Source organism: Dromaius novaehollandiae, chromosome Z (genome assembly GCF_036370855.1).
Source record: "Dromaius novaehollandiae isolate bDroNov1 chromosome Z, bDroNov1.hap1, whole genome shotgun sequence".
NCBI classification, from domain to species: domain Eukaryota; kingdom Metazoa; phylum Chordata; class Aves; order Casuariiformes; family Dromaiidae; genus Dromaius; species Dromaius novaehollandiae.
In genome coordinates, this window is record NC_088132.1 from 85,437,206 (window position 1) to 85,456,767 (window position 19,562).

Genomic DNA, 19,562 nt, shown 5'->3' on the forward strand with positions numbered 1-19,562 from the left:
AACAAAGATAGTTGCCTCCTATTTTCAGAGTTGCCTTTTCTTGTCTTACTTCCCAATGTGCCAAGTCAAAGTTTGTCAGTAAAAAAAAAAATCTACTTTCTGGAAATCTCTGAGAGCATAGTTTGAAATGAGGATGCTCAACTAACTAAATTAGGCAAGAAAAGTGAAAAATTAAACTTAACGTAAAGGACGTCTTTAGCCTTTTTTCTTCCTCCCTATTAAACAGCCATTTAAACTTCACATAAACGGCCTCATTTTTTGTAAAAATATCAAACCACTGAAGAAAGCTACTCTTTAGCTATGTCTGCTGTCTGTTACTGTTGTTGCTAGTTTCTGTTGATGTTACAGCTTGCTTTTATTTAATCATTTCTTTAAATCAAGAATGTGATCCTGAATTGTAGTATGACAGTGAAGTAAATGAAGGCTTTGGGTTCAGAGGTCTGAATTTGCATTTTGAAGTGCAGGTCTGCATTTTGTCAGTACAACGGGATACATCTGTGCTAATATTTTTACTTTTTTTTTTATTGTAGTCTATGCATGGAACTTTGAAAAGTGTTGAGGGGCCACCAAACCTGGGGATAAATTTGCCTCTCAGTACTAAACCTACAACCCAGAACTCCGCCAGTCACAACAAGGAGGACGCAAAATCTGTCAACGGAACAGAAAAGTTAGAGAAGAAATCTCCTTCTCCCATAAAGAAAGCGGAGCCTAAAAAAGTTACCAATCCTGGGTGGACGTGCTGGGAGTGTGATAGGCTCTTCACTCAGAGGGACGTTTACATCTCCCACATGAGGAAAGAACATGGAAAGGTAAATGAGTAATATTAAATTACAGAAAAGTGAATTAAACATGAAATATGCAGTATTTTTTCCAGTTTACTTGTGTATTTGCAGATGTTCCTGCAAATTCTATCGTTATTCTTCTCTTTTCTCATATCTATTTCTTCTTTCTCTTTTATGCTGCTTAGTTTTTGTCATTTTCTACGTAGTGAGAAAATGCACACATTCTCAGTTAATTGTAGGCTTGTTCATCCAGTACAAAAACTTCTTCCAGAGGAAAAGATGTTCCAGCATTTGTTCTGAGTCATCTAATCTGATCCAGGTTCTTTTTCTTCCTTTGTGCCTTCCTTAATTCTTTGTCTCTTGAAAATTCTTTAACTATTTGATCCAGGGAATCAAATCTTGTTTTACTGGCCCAGTGAGTGCCAAACAGAATTTCATTTTAAAATAGGGACTCATGCTAAAGTCGGTTCATTGCTGCAATTCTTGCACTTGCAGGTTCTGTCAACAAGTCAGCTTAGCTGAAGTTTTATTTAAATGAGCTAGATGTGAGATAACTTTCTTAAAATGAATTGCAAGTAAAACGTGGGAATGCTGTATTCTCAGGTCAGCAGAGACAGCTTGATGGCCTTCCTGCAACTCCTAGCTTTTCCAAGTACGTGAAATTTTTTAAAAAGACTACAGGTGAGCAGTAGTGGAACTGAACAATTTTTCTGTTACTGCTTGCAGGGAAGAGAGCTGCAACGTTGACTTGTTAAATTTGGCTTCGAAAGGAAAAGAATAATGGAAGATATAACCTCATTCAGTCTTCTTCCCTTTTTCATCATTTAGAAAATTACCCTGATAGGTATCCAGCCTCCTCCCCTCTCCAGACAGGTGACAGTAGATTGATAGAGATAAGGCGTATGATGATAACGGCCTCTGATCCTTGTGAATGCTCTCTTTTTTTAAGTGGTCACTGGTAAAATTTGGTCTTTTAGTGAGGAGGCACCTAGAGAATTTTAGTATGTCTGAAACAACTGTAGCTCTTTAAAAACGAACAAAGCATAAAACTTGTGTGCAGTGTTATTAGCAAAACGTTAAACGTTCGTATTGTTTCCCGAATTTCTACAAGCTTTGAGCAGTGGCCATTAGCAGCTCCACAAGTTCTTTGTGAACATAAAAACCGTTCATTTTTCTGTGACACCTGGTGTTAAAATGTAAGAATAGATAAATGAATGCCAGAAACTGCATGAGTAATCTTTTTGGTTCTGTGTAAAATCTTTAACAAATTCCTGATGATTGCAGACAGGAACTGTGAACAGATTTTTGTCAAAACTTTTCACCAAATTTATTCTCTTCCAATGAATATGAACAGTTTTCTAAAGATAATTAGAAAACACTTCAAAATACCACACATTTAACAAAACATATGTGCTTTTAAAAGTACAACATTAATTATGTAACAGAGCAAACTTTCTGTGCTTTTTAAGATGAGTTTGTAATTTCAGCATGAGTCTGCTGCTCTTGGAGAAGAATAGCATAGGCAGCAAAGTGAAAAACAGCAACAAGAGTTTTTCTATAAAGAAGCTGGAAAACAGAGAATCAAGATAGCATTGTGCCTTAAAAGACAGGAAAAGCCAATTTTAGCAATACAGTGCATGAGTTTATTATTTGGTTTTGTTTTTCAAACAGAACTCCTCAGAACTGAAAAAAGATTGCACAGTTATTACCTCTCTCATGCAGGTAAGAAGCAAAAATAATTTTCAGAAGCAGGGCAGAGGAATAGAAAGCTTGCCATACAAAGGTATTAGGTATTGGAAATTAGTTAGGATGAAGAAAGTAAAGCGTGGAAAAGTGGAGTATATATCAGATTTTGAGGTGTGTTTGTACCATTTTCATTAGGCATTTAGCTGTAGGTTCCTAAATTAGAAGACTTGCCTCCCTGGACTGTTCTTCTGGAGAAAGGTGAGGAACAGGCTCCTCCAGAGCACGATTTGAAGTACTTAATTTAGAATCCTCCTCTAAATCTCCAGGAGGAGCCTTTCCTTACACTTTCCTTTACTTCCAACATAATATCTGAAGATAGATGCCCAAGTAGATGATGTTCATCGTGGACAAGTTTTTACAGCCTGATACAATGAACATATACTTTTTGAGATGGTACCAAGAAGAGCATTGCTTAACAGAGAACTTTGTACAGTAAGTCTTCTATGGTTATAAGTCTGTTTAAAGATGCTGCTAACTGAATTTTACAGAAACAATTCAGTTTGTTTTACAACAAGAGCATATTCAGTGGTACCTGTGTTTTACAGTGATGGAGTGTGAGGAGTCCACATTTGTACATTCTGGTACTGCAAGCTAGAGTAAAGCAGAAAAGCCAGCAATTTTGTCATTTAGGATGAGCTATCCATCTTCAGTTCAGACTTTATACTTACCTGTAACATCACACTGGATTTGGATCCGAAGTTCAGTGCGGTCAGTGAGACTCTTTGGGTTGATTCAGTTTGAATCAGGCCCTCTGTTGCTGTTCCTAGCAAATACTTAGTGATTTGTGTATGTGAGGCCACTCAAGTGCATGAGTATTTACAGGAGCGAGGCCAAAATACTTACTACCAAGCGAAGAGAACACAGTAGGAGAAAGGAAGGACTGAACAGCAGACTTAGATTTCGGTTCCCTTACTCTGTTTTGGTTTTTTGCTTCCTGTTGCCTTGTCTACACTGGAGCTCCTCCGGTGTTAAAAATGTTGTGCCCACCTAGAACCAGGGCTGGAGGCAGGAGGCAGTTACCAGGGTGAGCCAGGATCAGGCACCAGAGAAGCTCAAGGTCGCATGGACCCAAACGTCCGGAGTGGTTGGAGGCTGCGTGGCAGGAGAAGATGCCGGGGAGGTGGTGCTACAGGCAGCGTTCGGGGAGGTGGTGTCACAGGCAGGATGCAGGTCAAGGGGAGGCTGGAGGGTGGCCAGTCCGCCCTGGCTGGACCCTGTCTCTGGGGACGCTCAGCTGGACCCGGCTTAGCCGCTGGCGAGACCGACTGCCGGGAGCCCCGGGCAGGTGCTGACACGCAGCAGCGGTCCGCTTTGCGGCCCTGCCCTTGGCTGGTGCCGGCAGGGATGCTCCGGTGCTCTGCTCCGCTGGGAAGCAGGGAGCTGAACAGACCGAAGCTCTGTGCTGCCCTGAGGAAGAAGAGCAGAGCTGGGAGGGAAAACAGGCTCGTTTTGTCTAAGTGGAAAAGAATCATCCTGAGTGAAAATCTGTCATTTTCAGGATGCTAAAATGATACAATAAATGACGGTATGTTTTCAGAGGTTCCTGTGTCCCTTCAAATTACAGTGCTTATCTCTGCAACTCTCAGTTGTGCAAATGATTTTATTCTGTTTCTAAACATTTTTTCGAAAAGCTGAAAATACCAGACTACTGAGTGTCATCTCTAATTTTCTTATGACAACTACAAGCAAACAGCTTCCTAGCCTGCCTGAAAGGAGACCGTTCCCATGTTCCTTCTTGCCTTCCCTAACTCCCACTCAGTTGGTTCGGCAGCGTCTGTGAAATACTGCCTTCCTGCTGGAGAGAACTGCCCGTTGTTCAGACCCGCAGCCACGTTCCCGTCCCGTCCCCTTGGAAGGGAACACGCAAAACCCAGCAGCGACCGTGACTCACAGAGCTGCGTTTCCTTTTACCTGGTTCTCGTTTTGTGGCTCGAGGGCATGAACAGCAGACAAACAGCTGAGATCAGGTGATCCCATGTGGCTTTAAAAGCCCCTTTCTGCACTCGGGTCCACTGAAGTTCCTCAGGAACTGTTGGTTGTTTGCATTTCGAGCCTTACAGGCGTATTCCTGACGCCTCTGCTGTGTCGTGCCTGTAAAGAAACTCGGTAAGACGCGAGGCCGTCCCTGTAGCGCGCCTGGGAAGGGAGCGCACACTTCTGATGCCGTAACGCTCAAGCAGCCATAGGTTAATTTTCGTCAAAACCGGTCTCCTCAGCAGCGTGTAAAATGCTGATCCCTCCTGTTTTGTCTGTTAGTTCGGATGTTAACACACCGCTGCTTTTACTGGCAAACAGACAGAGCTGTAAGAGCAGATACACTTACATTTTACACTGATGCAATTCTTCAAAGCAAAACAGCTTCCCCGTGATACTGTCGCTTTAGAAGGAACGAGGGAATCGCGTCCCGTCTAATCAAGTCTACACCAAAGTGGCAGCAGGCGTGTAGAGTAAGGTTAGTACCCTATCGATAGTGCTTTTAAATGATAGCTTTAAATATTAATCTTTCAATATCTGATGTTTAATAAGGACTGTGCAATGTTGCCTCAAGAACAGCCCTTATTATGGAACATTAGATAATTATTGTGCTCAGATACTGGCCTAACGGCCTGTTTCAGTGCTTACATTTTTGTACTTACTTTCTTTCATCCCTATTAAAATAGTTCTTCAGATAAAGTGGGAGACATATATACAATAAAATGAATAGCGAACCAACTCTATGTCTTGCAGAGACTGGTGATAAAAGACCAGTCGCTACATTTCTTCCAGACCTCTTCAAATTTTCAGTAATTGTTAGCTTTTTTTTAACAACTGTATTCAATAATTAAACTTTCAAGGTTACCTTTTATTGTAGAGATACTAGAAATGAGCATAAGATAACAAGATATGTGATATGGGTCTAATAAAGTATGGGAAGGATTGGAAGGCTGTTTCTCTTCAGCATGCTCGGTGATGGTTAAGTGCGTCAAAATGACGTATGTGGAATGTCGGTTGAAAACTTTAATTAAGCAATTTGTGAGCTGTTCACAGAGCCCATGGTCATGTAAGGGATTCGAAGATACTGGTTTCAAACTATTAATTGCTGCTCTTGCGGGTTCACAGTAGAAGTCTGGAGCTGTAACCCTTTTTAGCTGATCACAGGCTGGATTACTGAGACCTAGGAGAGGTATTGCCGTATATATCCCCTTTGGACAGAGTCTTGAGTTTCCAGACCTTACTGGGAAATGCCTTAGGACCCAGGCAGGTGCAGAGAGATTCACACTTGCTGTATCCTCTTCCTGAGCCAGCCGTAGGGTAGGAGAACTTGTAGCCACCTTGGTGTCACACTCTGCCTGGTCTTAAAAGCCCTGTTTTCCAGAAAAAATGCTATTAGCACACACAAAGGCTGGTACTAACAAGGCTTTACAGCTCCTGGCTTGAAACTGGTTCATGTGTATCTGCACTCAGCTGTGTAGAAAAACATTTCATTTCTTAGGACTTGTGCATAAGTGTGTTTCTATGAAAAGAGAGATGTTTTCTAAGTAGGAATTGTTTCCCTGATTCATACTAGCTTTAACATCCTCTTCCTGTAGCTAAGACAAGATGCTGTACAAGAGGTCCTGCTGCACCTCATTACAGAACAGCTCACCTACAGGGAAAGCTGCATCCTAAAGCTCATCAGTTACAGATTTCCTTATGTCTCAAGGAATTCTTCAAAGAAGTTTAACAGATTTGTGCTCAACATCTAACTCCCCTAGTAACATTTTAACATGCCAGCCTATAGCATGCAAATTTATAACACTCCCAAATGTTAAATACTTAGTAGTATAACTGTGATTTTCTGCTAGACATAAAATGTTGCATCTTAATTTGAATTCTGCTGAGCTCTTGGCTTCACTGGAATCTTGTCAGTGAGATACACAGACCAGCTTAGTTGTGCTTCACGTAGAAAGGCATCTCCTCCCTTTGCATTCCGCATTTTCTGCGTTTCTGCTTCTCTGAATATCCTCTTTTCATGTTGGGAGTCAGGGAGAATGGAAGTTCCCAGCCTCGCTTCCTCGTGGAAGCAGGGAACCCTTCTTTAGTACCTTGCTCAGTGACTTGTAATTCACTTTTTGCCGGTTGTCAGCAAGGTGTATCTGTTGCTTGCAGCTTCTTCAAAGTGCAGCAGCGTGACTGATCGCAAGTCTGACCTATTGATACAATATTTAGCCCGTTTTGCTCTCTTTATGCTGGTGACGTAGTAAGTGGCAAGGCACATTTAAATTAACTGTCTTGGAGCACGACACTGTGAACAGGAGCAGCCTGATTATCCTCAAGACCTGTTTTGTGCTCAAATACCAACCAGTGTTTAAGTCTCTACCATCATGCACGTAAGAATTTGGGCATTTGCTACAGCACCACTAACTCTGGTGCTTGCCGTCCCCCTGAAATCTAATTTATTTCATGTTTCCCTGATTAAAACACGGAAACAAATACTAAATGTATGGCTAATTGCTATATTGTTGGGCTTCTTTGTTTATCTGTGCTCATCTCTGCACAGTAATTTTGAGAGTGAGATGCTTTCACACTGGGAAAAGTTGCTCATGTTGTTTAGCGCCCTAAGCCCTTTTATGAGTGGGTTTCATTATAAATAATAATACTGGTATCTTCACACATATAACATGTAGGTTTTCTTAATAAAAAAAATCAAAGAAATGTCTGCCTGCTAGCAATATTGCATGTTAGACATTTATGAGTAAACAGAAGTATTTGTTCCACTGTACACTTTCCCCATTCAGACTACTTCTTGGTTCCCCAGATTCTGCTTCCTCTGTCCCACGGTTATTCCCCAACCTTGGGTTTTGTCCGACTTATTTGAGGGGAGCAGTCTTTTCATATTAAAACACAAGAACTGTTATTTATGATATTCCGTCTTACTCATTCCTAGAAAGCCCATCTTTCTGGTTTACCTTCATAATCCGCTTACTTTCGTGACACTGGTCATTCTCACTGTCCATTCCTGAAACCTTTATTTCTCTTACACCTATTTTTATAGAGAGTTTCTTGGAGGTAAAGTGCATCAGTGGAAGGATGAAGTGCATCCTTGTTCTCTATACAAGCTAAGATGGTAGTATGTCTATTCACTATTTTATTTAATTTCATATACTAATATTTTTGCTGGTTTTTAGCTATTTTTTATTCTTTTGTTTTTGGCTGCCATTGCAGAAACTGAAGTGTCCAGTGTCCCCCAGGTCTTGGGTCGTTACCCAGAGTCATTCCAGCGAAGTTAGGACAAGTGTGGCACCATGGATGGTGTCCCCAGGTGGTGGTCCTCGTGTTCTCAGAGGGGCTGTGTCCTGCCGAGCACAGTGGTCCCCTTGCTTTTCTGATTAAGCGGTTGAGGATGCATCTGCGCTGTGCAGTGGCCTCGGCAGAGATACCTGAGCCGCTTTGGGTGAGCTGGTGCGGTTGTGCAGCGTAGTGCAAGGCCACGTGGTGATCATTACCACGTTAACAAGCCATGCCGCTCTGGCACGGGGTGGCGGCGGCACAGGTACGTTGCTTCCAGCTTCAGAGCTAGCTTGGGAAAGCCTGCAGCGTTGCACGCTCTGTTATCCCAGTGCTGTGTCCTCTGCGCCTCAGTCTGGCTCCTTGTTAGGAAAGAGGAACCGCTGTTAAACAGAGACTCTCTAAAAGATGCTGTACTTTCTCATCAAGTATGTTAAGCATAAGCCATTTTTTCCTTCATTTGTGCAATTCTTGATAGAAGCCATAATATGCCTTTAGATATTAATTTAATCTTTTATAAATTCTTCCCAAAGAATTGTGGTCATAAGCATAGTGCAAAACCATACTGCAAAATGTACTGATTAATGCATTAACATTAATGAGCGTGTGCTCTGTGTACATAGTATCAGGTTTTCACCTTTAACAATTTAAGGAATAAATATGTTGATTTTCCTTCTTTATGTAATTGGCCTATAAATGTAAAAGGGACATGTAGGTTGAGTAGTACTGTGCCTCTAAAAGCATTGTGGTAAAGACTATCCCCACTTATTTCCAATAGTTTGCCATATCTTGTTTCTTAATAACTGGGATGCTTCACATTTGCATAAAAGAGCTTTCACAGCTGCCTTTCTTCCCATGTGATTTTGCTCTTGGTAATAAGAGGTCTCACCAAAACTGCTTTTACATTTAATCTTTTAGTCATTCCAGCCATCACTTTTTGCTTGTGCAAACCTTCCGCCATTCACTCCAGGCTTTGAAGTAAATGATGGTTTTCAGAAATGAGATCATCCCTACAGATCTCCGCTGCCTCAGAGGTGCTGCAGCTATTCATGAGCGATGTAGCCATTATGGACAGTATGAACATCAGCATAAAATGCAGCATTCAGACAACAAATATAAGAAAAATGTTTTTCAGCTCCTTAAACATTCCTGTAGGGCTTGAGCTTATTAGTATTTAGAATTGAGGATTTATTTTATTTTTATTTTATTATTATTATTATTAATTTAGATTGGGCACAGAGAATGACTCATGCCGTATCAAAATGTCCGTGTGGATTATTGTACATCTCCATTGTTAGGAACGGGTCACTTCTGCAGAAGCCAGGAATAAATGAGCCAAACCTTAAATGTTATTCTCTGAGGAAAACCTTAGCTATTTGTGCTTTGGAGCAACAGCATAGGGACAGATGTAGGATGGATTCTCTAGAAGAGTCAAGATGGGCCCAGTTTTACATGTTGATCTGAGTCTTTCACTCAGTGACCTCAGTTGGAATAGTGGAACCAAATTATATGATTTGTTTTTCTGATTTTCCAATGAACGTAGGAAAGAGAAGGTAATTGACAGTATGAAGGAAAAATACCATCTCTGCTAGAACGGCGAAAAGAGATCCGCGAAGTGTGATTTTCCTCGTAGACCCTTGACGGGTGGTACAGCCTGTGCTGTTCCTGCCCGCCAGCCCCAGTGGCACGCCTCAGCCTCCCCCAGACGCGGCCCTGCAGCCCGGGCCCGAGTGATCTGCATTTCTTGCAGGAGTTTCCGATAAAACCCGTTTCTTCTTTTTCAGACCCGGGAAGCTGATCTAGGACTGATGACGTGCTCGTAGTTTAAAGGACAGGACCATGTCACTTCCATAGGCCGCAGCTGCGGAGCGGTGTTGCCTCTTCAGGCTGTAGAGCGCCTGTGGCCCGTTCCTGCTGAAGTGCCACAGAGACCGCTCATCTTTTTCATTCCTTCTTTTCTTTCTCCTTCCGCTTAGTCAACTGTAATATAAAACCAGTAGAGTCCCCCAAACAGATATCCCACAAGCTGGCAAAAGACCATCTCTCTCGTTTCCCCAACTTTTCTGAGCCCCGTCAGTGCTCTGCTTTGGTCCCTGCGTAGCAGGTGCCCGTCACCCCTCCTGCTGCGGTGCGGTGACGGGGACCTCGCGGTCAGCACGGGGTGCTCGTCACCCCTCCTGCTGCGGTGCGGTGACGGGGACCTCGCGGTCAGCACGGGGTGCCTGTCACCCCTCCTGCTGCGGTGACGGGGACCTCGCGGTCAGCACGGGGTGCCTGTCACCCCTCCTGCTGCGGTGCGGTGACGGGGACCTCGCGGTCAGCACGGGGTGCTCGTCACCCCTCCTGCTGCGGTGCGGTGACGGGGACCTCGCGGTCAGCACGGGGTGCCTGTCACCCCTCCTGCTGCGGTGACGGGGACCTCGCGGTCAGCACGGGGTGCTCGTCACCCCTCCTGCTGCGGTGCGGTGACGGGGACCTCGCGGTCAGCACGGGGTGCTCGTCACCCCTCCTCCTGCGGTGCGGTGACGGGGACCTCGCGGTCAGCACGGGGTGCCTGTCACCCCTCCTGCTGCGGTGACGGGGACCTCGCGGTCAGCACGGGGTGCTCGTCACCCCTCCTGCTGCGGTGCGGTGACGGGGACCTCGCGGTCAGCACGGGGTGCTCGTCACCCCTCCTCCTGCGGTGCGGTGACGGGGACCTCGCGGTCAGCACGGGGTGCCTGTCACCCCTCCTCCTGCGGTGACGGGGACCTCGCGGTCAGCACGGGGTGCTCGTCACCCCTCCTGCTGCGGTGACGGGGACCTCGCGGTCAGCACGGGGTGCCTGTCACCCCTCCTGCTGCGGTGCGGTGACGGGGACCTCGCGGTCAGCACGGGGTGCTCGTCACCCCTCCTGCTGCGGTGCGGTGACGGGGACCTCGCGGTCAGCACGGGGTGCCTGTCACCCCTCCTGCTGCGGTGCGGTGACGGGGACCTCGCGGTCAGCACGGGGTGCTCGTCACCCCTCCTGCTGCGGTGCGGTGACGGGGACCTCGCGGTCAGCACGGGGTGCCTGTCACCCCTCCTGCTGCGGTGACGGGGACCTCGCGGTCAGCACGGGGTGCTCGTCACCCCTCCTGCTGCGGTGCGGTGACGGGGACCTCGCGGTCAGCACGGGGTGCTCGTCACCCCTCCTCCTGCGGTGCGGTGACGGGGACCTCGCGGTCAGCACGGGGTGCCTGTCACCCCTCCTGCTGCGGTGACGGGGACCTCGCGGTCAGCACGGGGTGCTCGTCACCCCTCCTGCTGCGGTGCGGTGACGGGGACCTCGCGGTCAGCACGGGGTGCTCGTCACCCCTCCTCCTGCGGTGCGGTGACGGGGACCTCGCGGTCAGCACGGGGTGCCTGTCACCCCTCCTCCTGCGGTGACGGGGACCTCGCGGTCAGCACGGGGTGCTCGTCACCCCTCCTGCTGCGGTGACGGGGACCTCGCGGTCAGCACGGGGTGCTCGTCACCCCTCCTGCTGCGGTGCGGTGACGGGGACCTCGCGGTCAGCACGGGGTGCCTGTCACCCCTCCTGCTGCGGTGCGGTGACGGGGACCTCGCGGTCAGCACGGGGTGCTCGTCACCCCTCCTGCTGCGGTGCGGTGACAGGGACCTCGCGGTCAGCACGGGGTGCTCGTCACCCCTCCTGCTGCGGTGCGGTGACGGGGACCTCGCGGTCAGCACGGGGTGCCTGTCACCCCTCCTGCTGCGGTGCGGTGACGGGGACCTCGCGGTCAGCACGGGGTGCTCGTCACCCCTCCTGCTGCGGTGCGGTGACGGGGACCTCGCGGTCAGCACGGGGTGCCTGTCACCCCTCCTGCTGCGGTGCGGTGACGGGGACCTCGCGGTCAGCACGGGGTGCTCGTCACCCCTCCTGCTGCGGTGCGGTGACGGGGACCTCGCGGTCAGCACGGGGTGCTTGTCACCCCTCCTGCTGCGGTGCGGTGACGGGGACCTCGCGGTCAGCACGGGGTGCCTGTCACCCCTCCTGCTGCGGTGACGGGGACCTCGCGGTCAGCACGGGGTGCTCGTCACCCCTCCTCCTGCTGCGGTGACGGGGACCTCGCGGTCAGCACGGGGTGCTCGTCACCCCTCCTGCTGCGGTGCGGTGACGGGGACCTCGCGGTCAGCACGGGGTGCTCGTCACCCCTCCTCCTGCGGTGACGGGGACCTCGCGGTCAGCACGGGGTGCTCGTCACCCCTCCTCCTGCGGTGACGGGGACCTCGCGGTCAGCACGGGGTGCCCGTCACCCCTCCTGCTGCGGTGACGGGGACCTCGCGGTCAGCACGGGGTGCTCGTCACCCCTCCTCCTGCGGTGACGGGGACCTCGCGGTCAGCACGGGGTGCCTGTCACCCCTCCTGCTGCTGCGGTGACGGGGACCTCGCGGTCAGCACGGGGTGCCTGTCACCCCTCCTGCTGCTGCGGTGACGGGGACCTCGCGGTCAGCCCGGGGTGCTCGTCACCCCTCCTCCTGCTGCGGTGACGGGGACCTCGCGGTCAGCACGGGGTGCTCGTCACCCCTCCTGCTGCGGTGACGGGGACCTCGCGGTCAGCACGGGGTGCTCGTCACCCCTCCTGCTGCGGTGACGGGGACCTCGCGGTCAGCCCGGGGCGCTCGTCACCCCTCCTCCTGCTGCGGTGACGGGGACCTCGCGGTCAGCACGGGGTGCTCGTCACCCCTCCTGCTGCGGTGACGGGGACCTCGCGGTCAGCCCGGGGTGCTCGTCACCCCTCCTCCTGCTGCGGTGACGGGGACCTCGCGGTCAGCACGGGGTGCCTGTCACCCCTCCTGCTGCGGTGACGGGGACCTCGCAGTCAGCACGGGGTGCTCGTCACCCCTCCTGCTGCGGTGACGGGGACCTCGCGGTCAGCACGGGGTGCTCGTCACCCCTCCTGCTGCGGTGACGGGGACCTCGCGGTCAGCACGGGGTGCTCGTCACCCCTCCTCCTGCTGCGGTGACGGGGACCTCGCGGTCAGCACGGGGTGCCTGTCACCCCTCCTGCTGCGGTGACGGGGACCTCGCGGTCAGCACGGGGTGCTCGTCACCCCTCCTGCTGCGGTGCGGTGACGGGGACCTCGCGGTCAGCACGGGGTGCTCGTCACCCCTCCTCCTGCGGTGCGGTGACGGGGACCTCGCGGTCAGCACGGGGTGCCTGTCACCCCTCCTCCTGCGGTGACGGGGACCTCGCGGTCAGCACGGGGTGCTCGTCACCCCTCCTGCTGCAGTGACGGGGACCTCGCGGTCAGCACGGGGTGCCTGTCACCCCTCCTGCTGCGGTGACGGGGACCTCGCGGTCAGCACGGGGTGCCTGTCACCCCTCCTGCTGCGGTGACGGGGACCTCGCGGTCAGCACGGGGTGCTCGTCACCCCTCCTGCTGCGGTGACGGGGACCTCGCGGTCAGCACGGGGTGCTCGTCACCCCTCCTGCTGCGGTGACGGGGACCTCGCGGTCAGCACGGGGTGCTCGTCACCCCTCCTCCTGCTGCGGTGACGGGGACCTCGCGGTCAGCACGGGGTGCCTGTCACCCCTCCTGCTGCGGTGACGGGGACCTCGCGGTCAGCACGTGCGGGGCTGGTTGGGGAGTGGGAAAGCGGCGGCTGCTTTGCGGCGAGAGCAGCTCTCCCTCTAAGGGCCTCTCCTGATCCAAAAGTGAGGCGCTGGTCTTCGCCGCGTCCGTGGTGGGGAGGCTTCGCTTCCTCCACGCCTCGGGGCGCTGCCTTAGCGCCCGTGGACGGTGCGCGCAGCTCCTGCTGCTCACGCTGCTGCCGCGCGGTCTGGGGCCCCCGACGGCCAGCGTTGCCTAGGCAGGATGGACGCATTTGAACATACGATCCCAGATGCTGGTAGGTGACGTTTCTTTGCTGGTGCTAAAGGGTTGAACAGATGCACTGCTTTCACTTACCTTTTTTAATTAATATATTTTTCTTCTTTTTTCCCCCCTCTCTAAAGCAAATGAAGAAACATCCCTGTCGACAATGTGACAAATCTTTCAGTTCATCCCATAGTTTGTGTCGTCACAATCGTATCAAACACAAAGGCATCAGGAAGGTTTATACGTGCTCGTAAGTTCTACTTTTATTTATTTTTTAAAGGTACATAGAGACAGAGAAGAAGCCGACAGAAAATGTTCTTCTTGGAATTTCTCTTCTTGATTATATAAAAGCAAGTGTGTCATTCATTCAAATTTTACTTATATGTTATTTACAGATACACAGATGGGCCAAAATATTTGGGTTGTTCTGCATGCATAAGACTTAGCAAGCTACTCAGAATGCATGTACAGAAAATAAAGTTTGCTGTCTTTCAGGTGCTTTCACAAGCAAATGAGAAATTTAACTGAACTGAGAGTTTCCATGGCTTATAGTTTTACAGTTGTTTTTTAGGTTTCTCTCAGGTACACAGGCTTCTCTCCTAATCTACAGAAGCCAGTATTAACACAAAAAAATTGGTGTTGTCTAAAAATGCTTAATCAAACCTAAGTGGCTGGAGAGGTGATGCATAATCTGTCACTCAGATGAGACAGAGAATATAAACTTCCCGTGGTATCTCTTTGTTCTTAGTCGTGTGTGCACGTGCATATTGCAGACCTGTCTGAAGTTACGGAAACGGAGCTGCAAGCTGCAGCCGTTCCCTGTGGTTGCGGTCCTGACAGTCCCCCCCGCCTCAGTACGTGTCTGCTCGCTGTGGGAGGCAAAGGCCCGGCGGTGCGGAAACTCGAAGCACTGCCGTGCAGAGCGTTCGACCGCGGTGCGGCACAGCCTCCCCTCTCCCAGCATCGCCTCTGCTTTGCGCAGCCTGCGCATCCGTTCGCTGCTCTTGTAGCCTTGAGCGGCGCTCGGCCCTGCCCGAGCTGGCCAGCCTGGACGCTCTTCCACCGGCACGTGATGGGCAGCAAGAGCCTGTGGGGTTTTTGCATCCCTCTTAGTAGAAAGCACATTGTAGCGCTCTGTTTTCCTTCACTGTTTCGTACAGTTTGTTTCAGAGAAAGATACTGACTTTTTGTCTTTTTTAATGCTTACTGTTTTGTTTAACTTAAAACCTCAGGAGAGAGAATCTGAAAGAGAGCACTGCAGTTTAACTTCTTCCCTGCTTTTTTTGGTTTTTTTGAAGTTATTTTTGGCCATCCCTCTTCCAGACACTTAGTACCCAGTATGTTACAGCGCTGTTAGAGCTCAGGAGATATCACATCCTCTCCAAAATCGTGTGAGGGGTTCAGGACTGCTGCAGCTGCTTCTGTGTGGGAGAACAAATCAGATTGGGAAGAAGACAGATTTGTTCTGCTGGTTAGTCTGAGGCTGGAAAGGGAGCTGCGGAGCGATGACTAGTTCCAAGCAGATAAAGAGTTTAGACATGAATGCAGAATTAGGTGACGTTTGAAGCTAGCAGTCATCCTACATGGATGATGATTGTTTTTCCACTGAAACTCAGATTAAGGAGAACTCTGGAAAGTGTTTGATAGAAACGTACAATTTGGTGATGTGCAAAAAAGAAGCTCGGGTGCTCCCAGCTTTTATTCTGACCCACACAGTGTAAAATTTTGGATGTTACCTCAGAAGAACTTCTCATTTTTTGTAAATCTAAGTTGCTCAAACATTTTAAATTTATTTTGTAATTATGCTCATTTTGTTCTAATACTTATCTGTGCAATTGATTGGAAAAAGATTGGTGCTGTCTTTAACGGATTGTACTCATCTGGACTTTCTTACAGCTCCTACTTAGATTCCTCAGAATACTGTTCCTTTTCTTTAAGGACGACAGTTGAATCAGTCTGCTTTGTGTTTACGCAGGCACTGCCCAGATTCAAGACGTACTTTTACCAAACGGTTGATGTTGGAAAAACATATTCAGCTAATGCATGGCATTAAAGACCCTGATGTAAAAGAAATGACTGAATCAACCAATATGGAAGAAAGGGAAGTAAAAGAAGATACAAAGGTAATCACTTAGAAAATTCTTTTAGTCACAGAAAGTGAATTTTTTTGTGGGTGTTCTTTCAGGATTTTTAAAACGATACAGATATTTTGATCCTACAGAAGTCTCATCTTCTGTGAACTGCAGCCCCCCAAAATCCCAGAGGTTCCCACAAGAAGTTCTGTCAAGCTTGAGCTGAAGCGTGGTTTTGGAAAGACATTGTTTGATTTTAGTCACTGAATGATGGAGTATGTAATTTTTCTGTCGGTGATTTTTTTTTTAAGACCACCTTTCAAAACCCTGCAACTAAGTCCTCTCATAGCTGCAGGCAGCTACAGGTTACATACGAGCGCTGGGAGCTTCGTCCAAAGGCCCAGGACATGCGCTTCAGCATCGAGTTTACTGGACACAAGTCGTACAGGGAAGCTGGTTTCAATCCGAGGATGAGCGTTAGGAGGAAGTGTGTTAGCGGTGTGCTGTAAGAAGACAGCACGGTCCAAAACTTTCTTACTTGGGAAGACTGTTAACAGCATTTTTCCAGTGTTTTATACGGTGAAAATTTTCACCTGTGATACCATATCCAAAGCTGACAGTAGAGGCACAAGCAAAGATGTTTTTAAAAATGTACTGTTTGTTGCCTTTTACATGAGTGTTTTTCAGTGCAACATATTGTCTGCTTGTTTAAATGTTAAAAATATGGCTGCTATATACATTGTCCTTTCGAAACATCCTAGGGCGTAGGTAAGCTGAAGGGGATGCAGGGATTCTTGAGAAATATTCATGTCAGAGCAGGAACAAGGAGAATAAAAAGCAATCCATTTAATTAGTAATAAAGGTTGTACATGTTGATTCATTCGTTGGCAATATGTTAGTCTAGCTGCTAATAATCAGGAGATGATCTGCCATGTGAAACTTTATGCATGAAACAAAAGTATAATTAAAATGTAGTTTCTGAAGGCAGTGCTGAAGAGTTCTGATATTCTGACAGAACTGATATTCTGCATTATGTACGCAATTGCAGCCTCGCTGTGTAGTTGGATGCAGTTATCCTTGCAAATGGTTGTTCATGTTCATCCAGTGCATTAGATACTGTAACTCGATCAGAGCTGGCAAAATAGATTTTATACATAATTTATAGTAAAAACCCGTATTTTTCTAATATCCACACTATGTAGTTGCATGTATGGTTTCAAATACTGTCTTTATCAAAGTTTTACTGGCATCTGCCCTGGGAAGGTTTTTGACGTTTGCAAGTCACAAACGGTTAAGAAATGCACTCTGTGCGTATGGTTACCTGAAATACTCTTTGTCTTCTTTAGGTTCCTAGTCCAAAGCGCAAATTGGAAGAACCTGTGCTGGAGTTCCGGCCTCCACGAGGTGCAATCACTCAGCCATTGAAGAAGCTAAAGATAAATGTTTTTAAAGTTCACAAGTGTGCTGTGTGCGGCTTTACAACAGAGAATCTTCTCCAGTTCCATGAACATATTCCTCAGCATAAGTCCGACGGCTCTTCGTACCAGTGCAGGGAATGTGGACTCTGCTACACATCTCACGTGTCTCTCTCCAGACATCTCTTCATTGTACATAAGCTGAAGGAGCCTCAGCCGGTATCGAAACAGAATGGGTCTGGGGAGGATAATCAGCAGGAGAATAAACCCAATCATGAGGATGAATCATCTGACAATACGGTATCGGACAGAAGATGCAAAGTGTGCGCGAAGACTTTTGAAACTGAAGCGGCCTTAAATACTCACATGAGAACACATGGCATGGCCTTCATTAAGTCAAAAAGAATGAGTTCAGCTGAAAAGTGATCAGATTATTTGGGACGCAGAAATCTCTCTCCACATTGGAATATTAATGACATTTTTATTACAGAAAGTTCACAGTATAATAGTGTTAACAGTACTGTTCAGGCTGTTGCAATATATTCTGCATAAATGTGTCCTCTTCACCTCATTGTCTATACCCTCAAACCATTAAAGCAGTATTTGAGTTGAAAAGAGTTTGTATATATTTAAACTAATAACTTTTATACTCTTTGTTACGTGTTTGTATTGGTATCTAGTGGAAGATCTGTTTTTTGTTTTGTTTCTGTTTTTTGTAGTAAGTTTCTTTAAAGCAGAGTTCTTGATGCCGGGGCAGGTCCGTGGTTCTGGCAGCTGCTCCGGGAGGGAAGGGTAGGTGCGGCGAGCGCATCAGGCGGCAGCGCGGGGGACAGGCAAGCCTACGGGGCAGTTTGAAAATCCCCCAGACCTTTGCTTCCACATGTCGAAGGAAGCTTTTAAACTTTCTCTAAAAAGTTACCCCTGCAGGTGTAGAGGGCCGTGCTGGTTTTGGGCAGCAGCAGCGGGCCGGGTGGGGACCCCTTAGCACGGTAAAGTGCTCCTGAAGAGCGGAATTGCACAACTGCGTATCACGGAGTAATTTTTTAGGCCTTGCCATCAGGTGCTTGTGATCAAAGCTAAAATTGTTACAAAAGGGCTGGGCTGCTCTGGATTAAACAAGTAAGATGTAACTAGAGGACTAGGTTTATAATTATGATGTTTTTTGTCATGTAATTTATTACACATTATATAGAAGCAAGTAAACAGCATTATGTACTTTCCTTTCTTTTTCTGGTTCTTGAAAGAAAACAGTGAACCCTTTTGCAGCAGGGGTGGATACCTCCCAGCTCGGTATGCAAATGCCAAACGTTCTGGTGCTCAGCGTTACCCAAACCCAGCTGCCCAGCAGCTAACACCAGCCTGCGCGCGGGGCCGGGCCTCTCCCTTCAGCACAGGGCGCCCGGAGCTAGCTCGGCCCTTTCGGAGGCGCGTCTGTCACGCGTCACGCTTTCGTGAAGAGCAGAAATGGTACCCTACCGTCCCTTTCATATAGCGTTCTCTGTGAGAGTTATATTTTGGGTTTGTTTTTGCATTTTATACCTTGTATGTAGCCCTAAACAAATTTTGTACTTTTTTTTAAAACAAATGGTGTATATATAGATAGCTGCATGAAATACAGTAGTAATTGTTCGGTTCCTTAAAAGTCTTGCTGCTGTCAGATGTTATTATACACTATGTCCATTATAACTGTATTAAACACATTTCATATGTAAATAAATGTGGAGCATTTTGCCCCTAAAGATTTGTGAGATTCTGTTATTTATCATTAAATTTTAACAATTTTAAAGACTGAAATGTTGGAAAAAAGTATGGGTCCTTCTCAGCTTCCTCTGTAAACGTTCTTAATCATTCTGGGAATCGTGTATCGGACACATTAGTTCTGCTTTTGCTCTTCATCCTCATTCTTAATTTGGTTCGTTGGTAAATGCTTGTTACCCCGTTATATTACTCGAATATTGAGTGGTTATAAGGTACTTCTCCGTGCTCACCCCTCTCGCTGGCGTTGCAGGTTCCCCCGTGCGCGATGTACCCCGGCCATCACTGCCGTCACTGAGTGTATACCTCTGACACTTGTTTGTTGCTGTGCACTGTCAACTGTACAACAAATGAGTATCACTATGCAGAATGGTGTTTTGTATACAGTGAACAGGTAATAAAAGTTAAATTTTCACAGCCATTATTAATCCTTTCTGTTTATTTTCCCTTTTCATGGTCTTGCCCCTGCCGAGGATAGCGTGAACCGGTAACCGAGTCGCCGTTTGTAGTCTCGAGAGGCGAAACACCGAAAGCAGCCGCCAGGCCAGCAGCGATTCAGTCTTCTGAAGGTCCCTGGGTGGCCGCGGGGGTCCTTCGGTGGTCGCTGTCCCCGCCTCGGTCAGGCAGGCGCCGCGTCAGGAAGGTCCCAGGCTGCCCCGCTCCCACGACTGGCACTCGGCCTCCACGTGGGACGCCGTTTCGC

At 48.2% G+C, this 19,562-nt stretch overlaps 1 protein-coding gene across 19 annotated transcripts in view; it reads left to right on the forward strand.

Annotated features, from left to right (window-relative positions):
- Positions 1-19,280, forward strand: part of LOC135324946 (zinc finger protein 532) — a 59,635-nt gene extending 40,355 nt beyond the window's left edge. For 16 of the 19 annotated variants that reach the window (XM_064502113.1, XM_064502115.1, XM_064502118.1 and 13 more), the window contains 5 exons: positions 531-809; positions 2,454-2,504; positions 13,755-13,867; positions 15,593-15,740; positions 17,036-19,280. In XM_064502113.1, coding sequence (XP_064358183.1) covers positions 531-809; positions 2,454-2,504; positions 13,755-13,867; positions 15,593-15,740; positions 17,036-17,530 — 1,086 coding nt within the window. In that variant the 3' untranslated portion in view covers positions 17,531-19,280. The remainder of the gene's footprint in view (positions 1-530; positions 810-2,453; positions 2,505-13,754; positions 13,868-15,592; positions 15,741-17,035) is intronic. The other 3 variants (XM_064502120.1, XM_064502122.1, XM_064502119.1) reach the window with 1 other exon arrangement.
- The last annotated feature ends 282 nt before the right edge of the window (positions 19,281-19,562 follow it).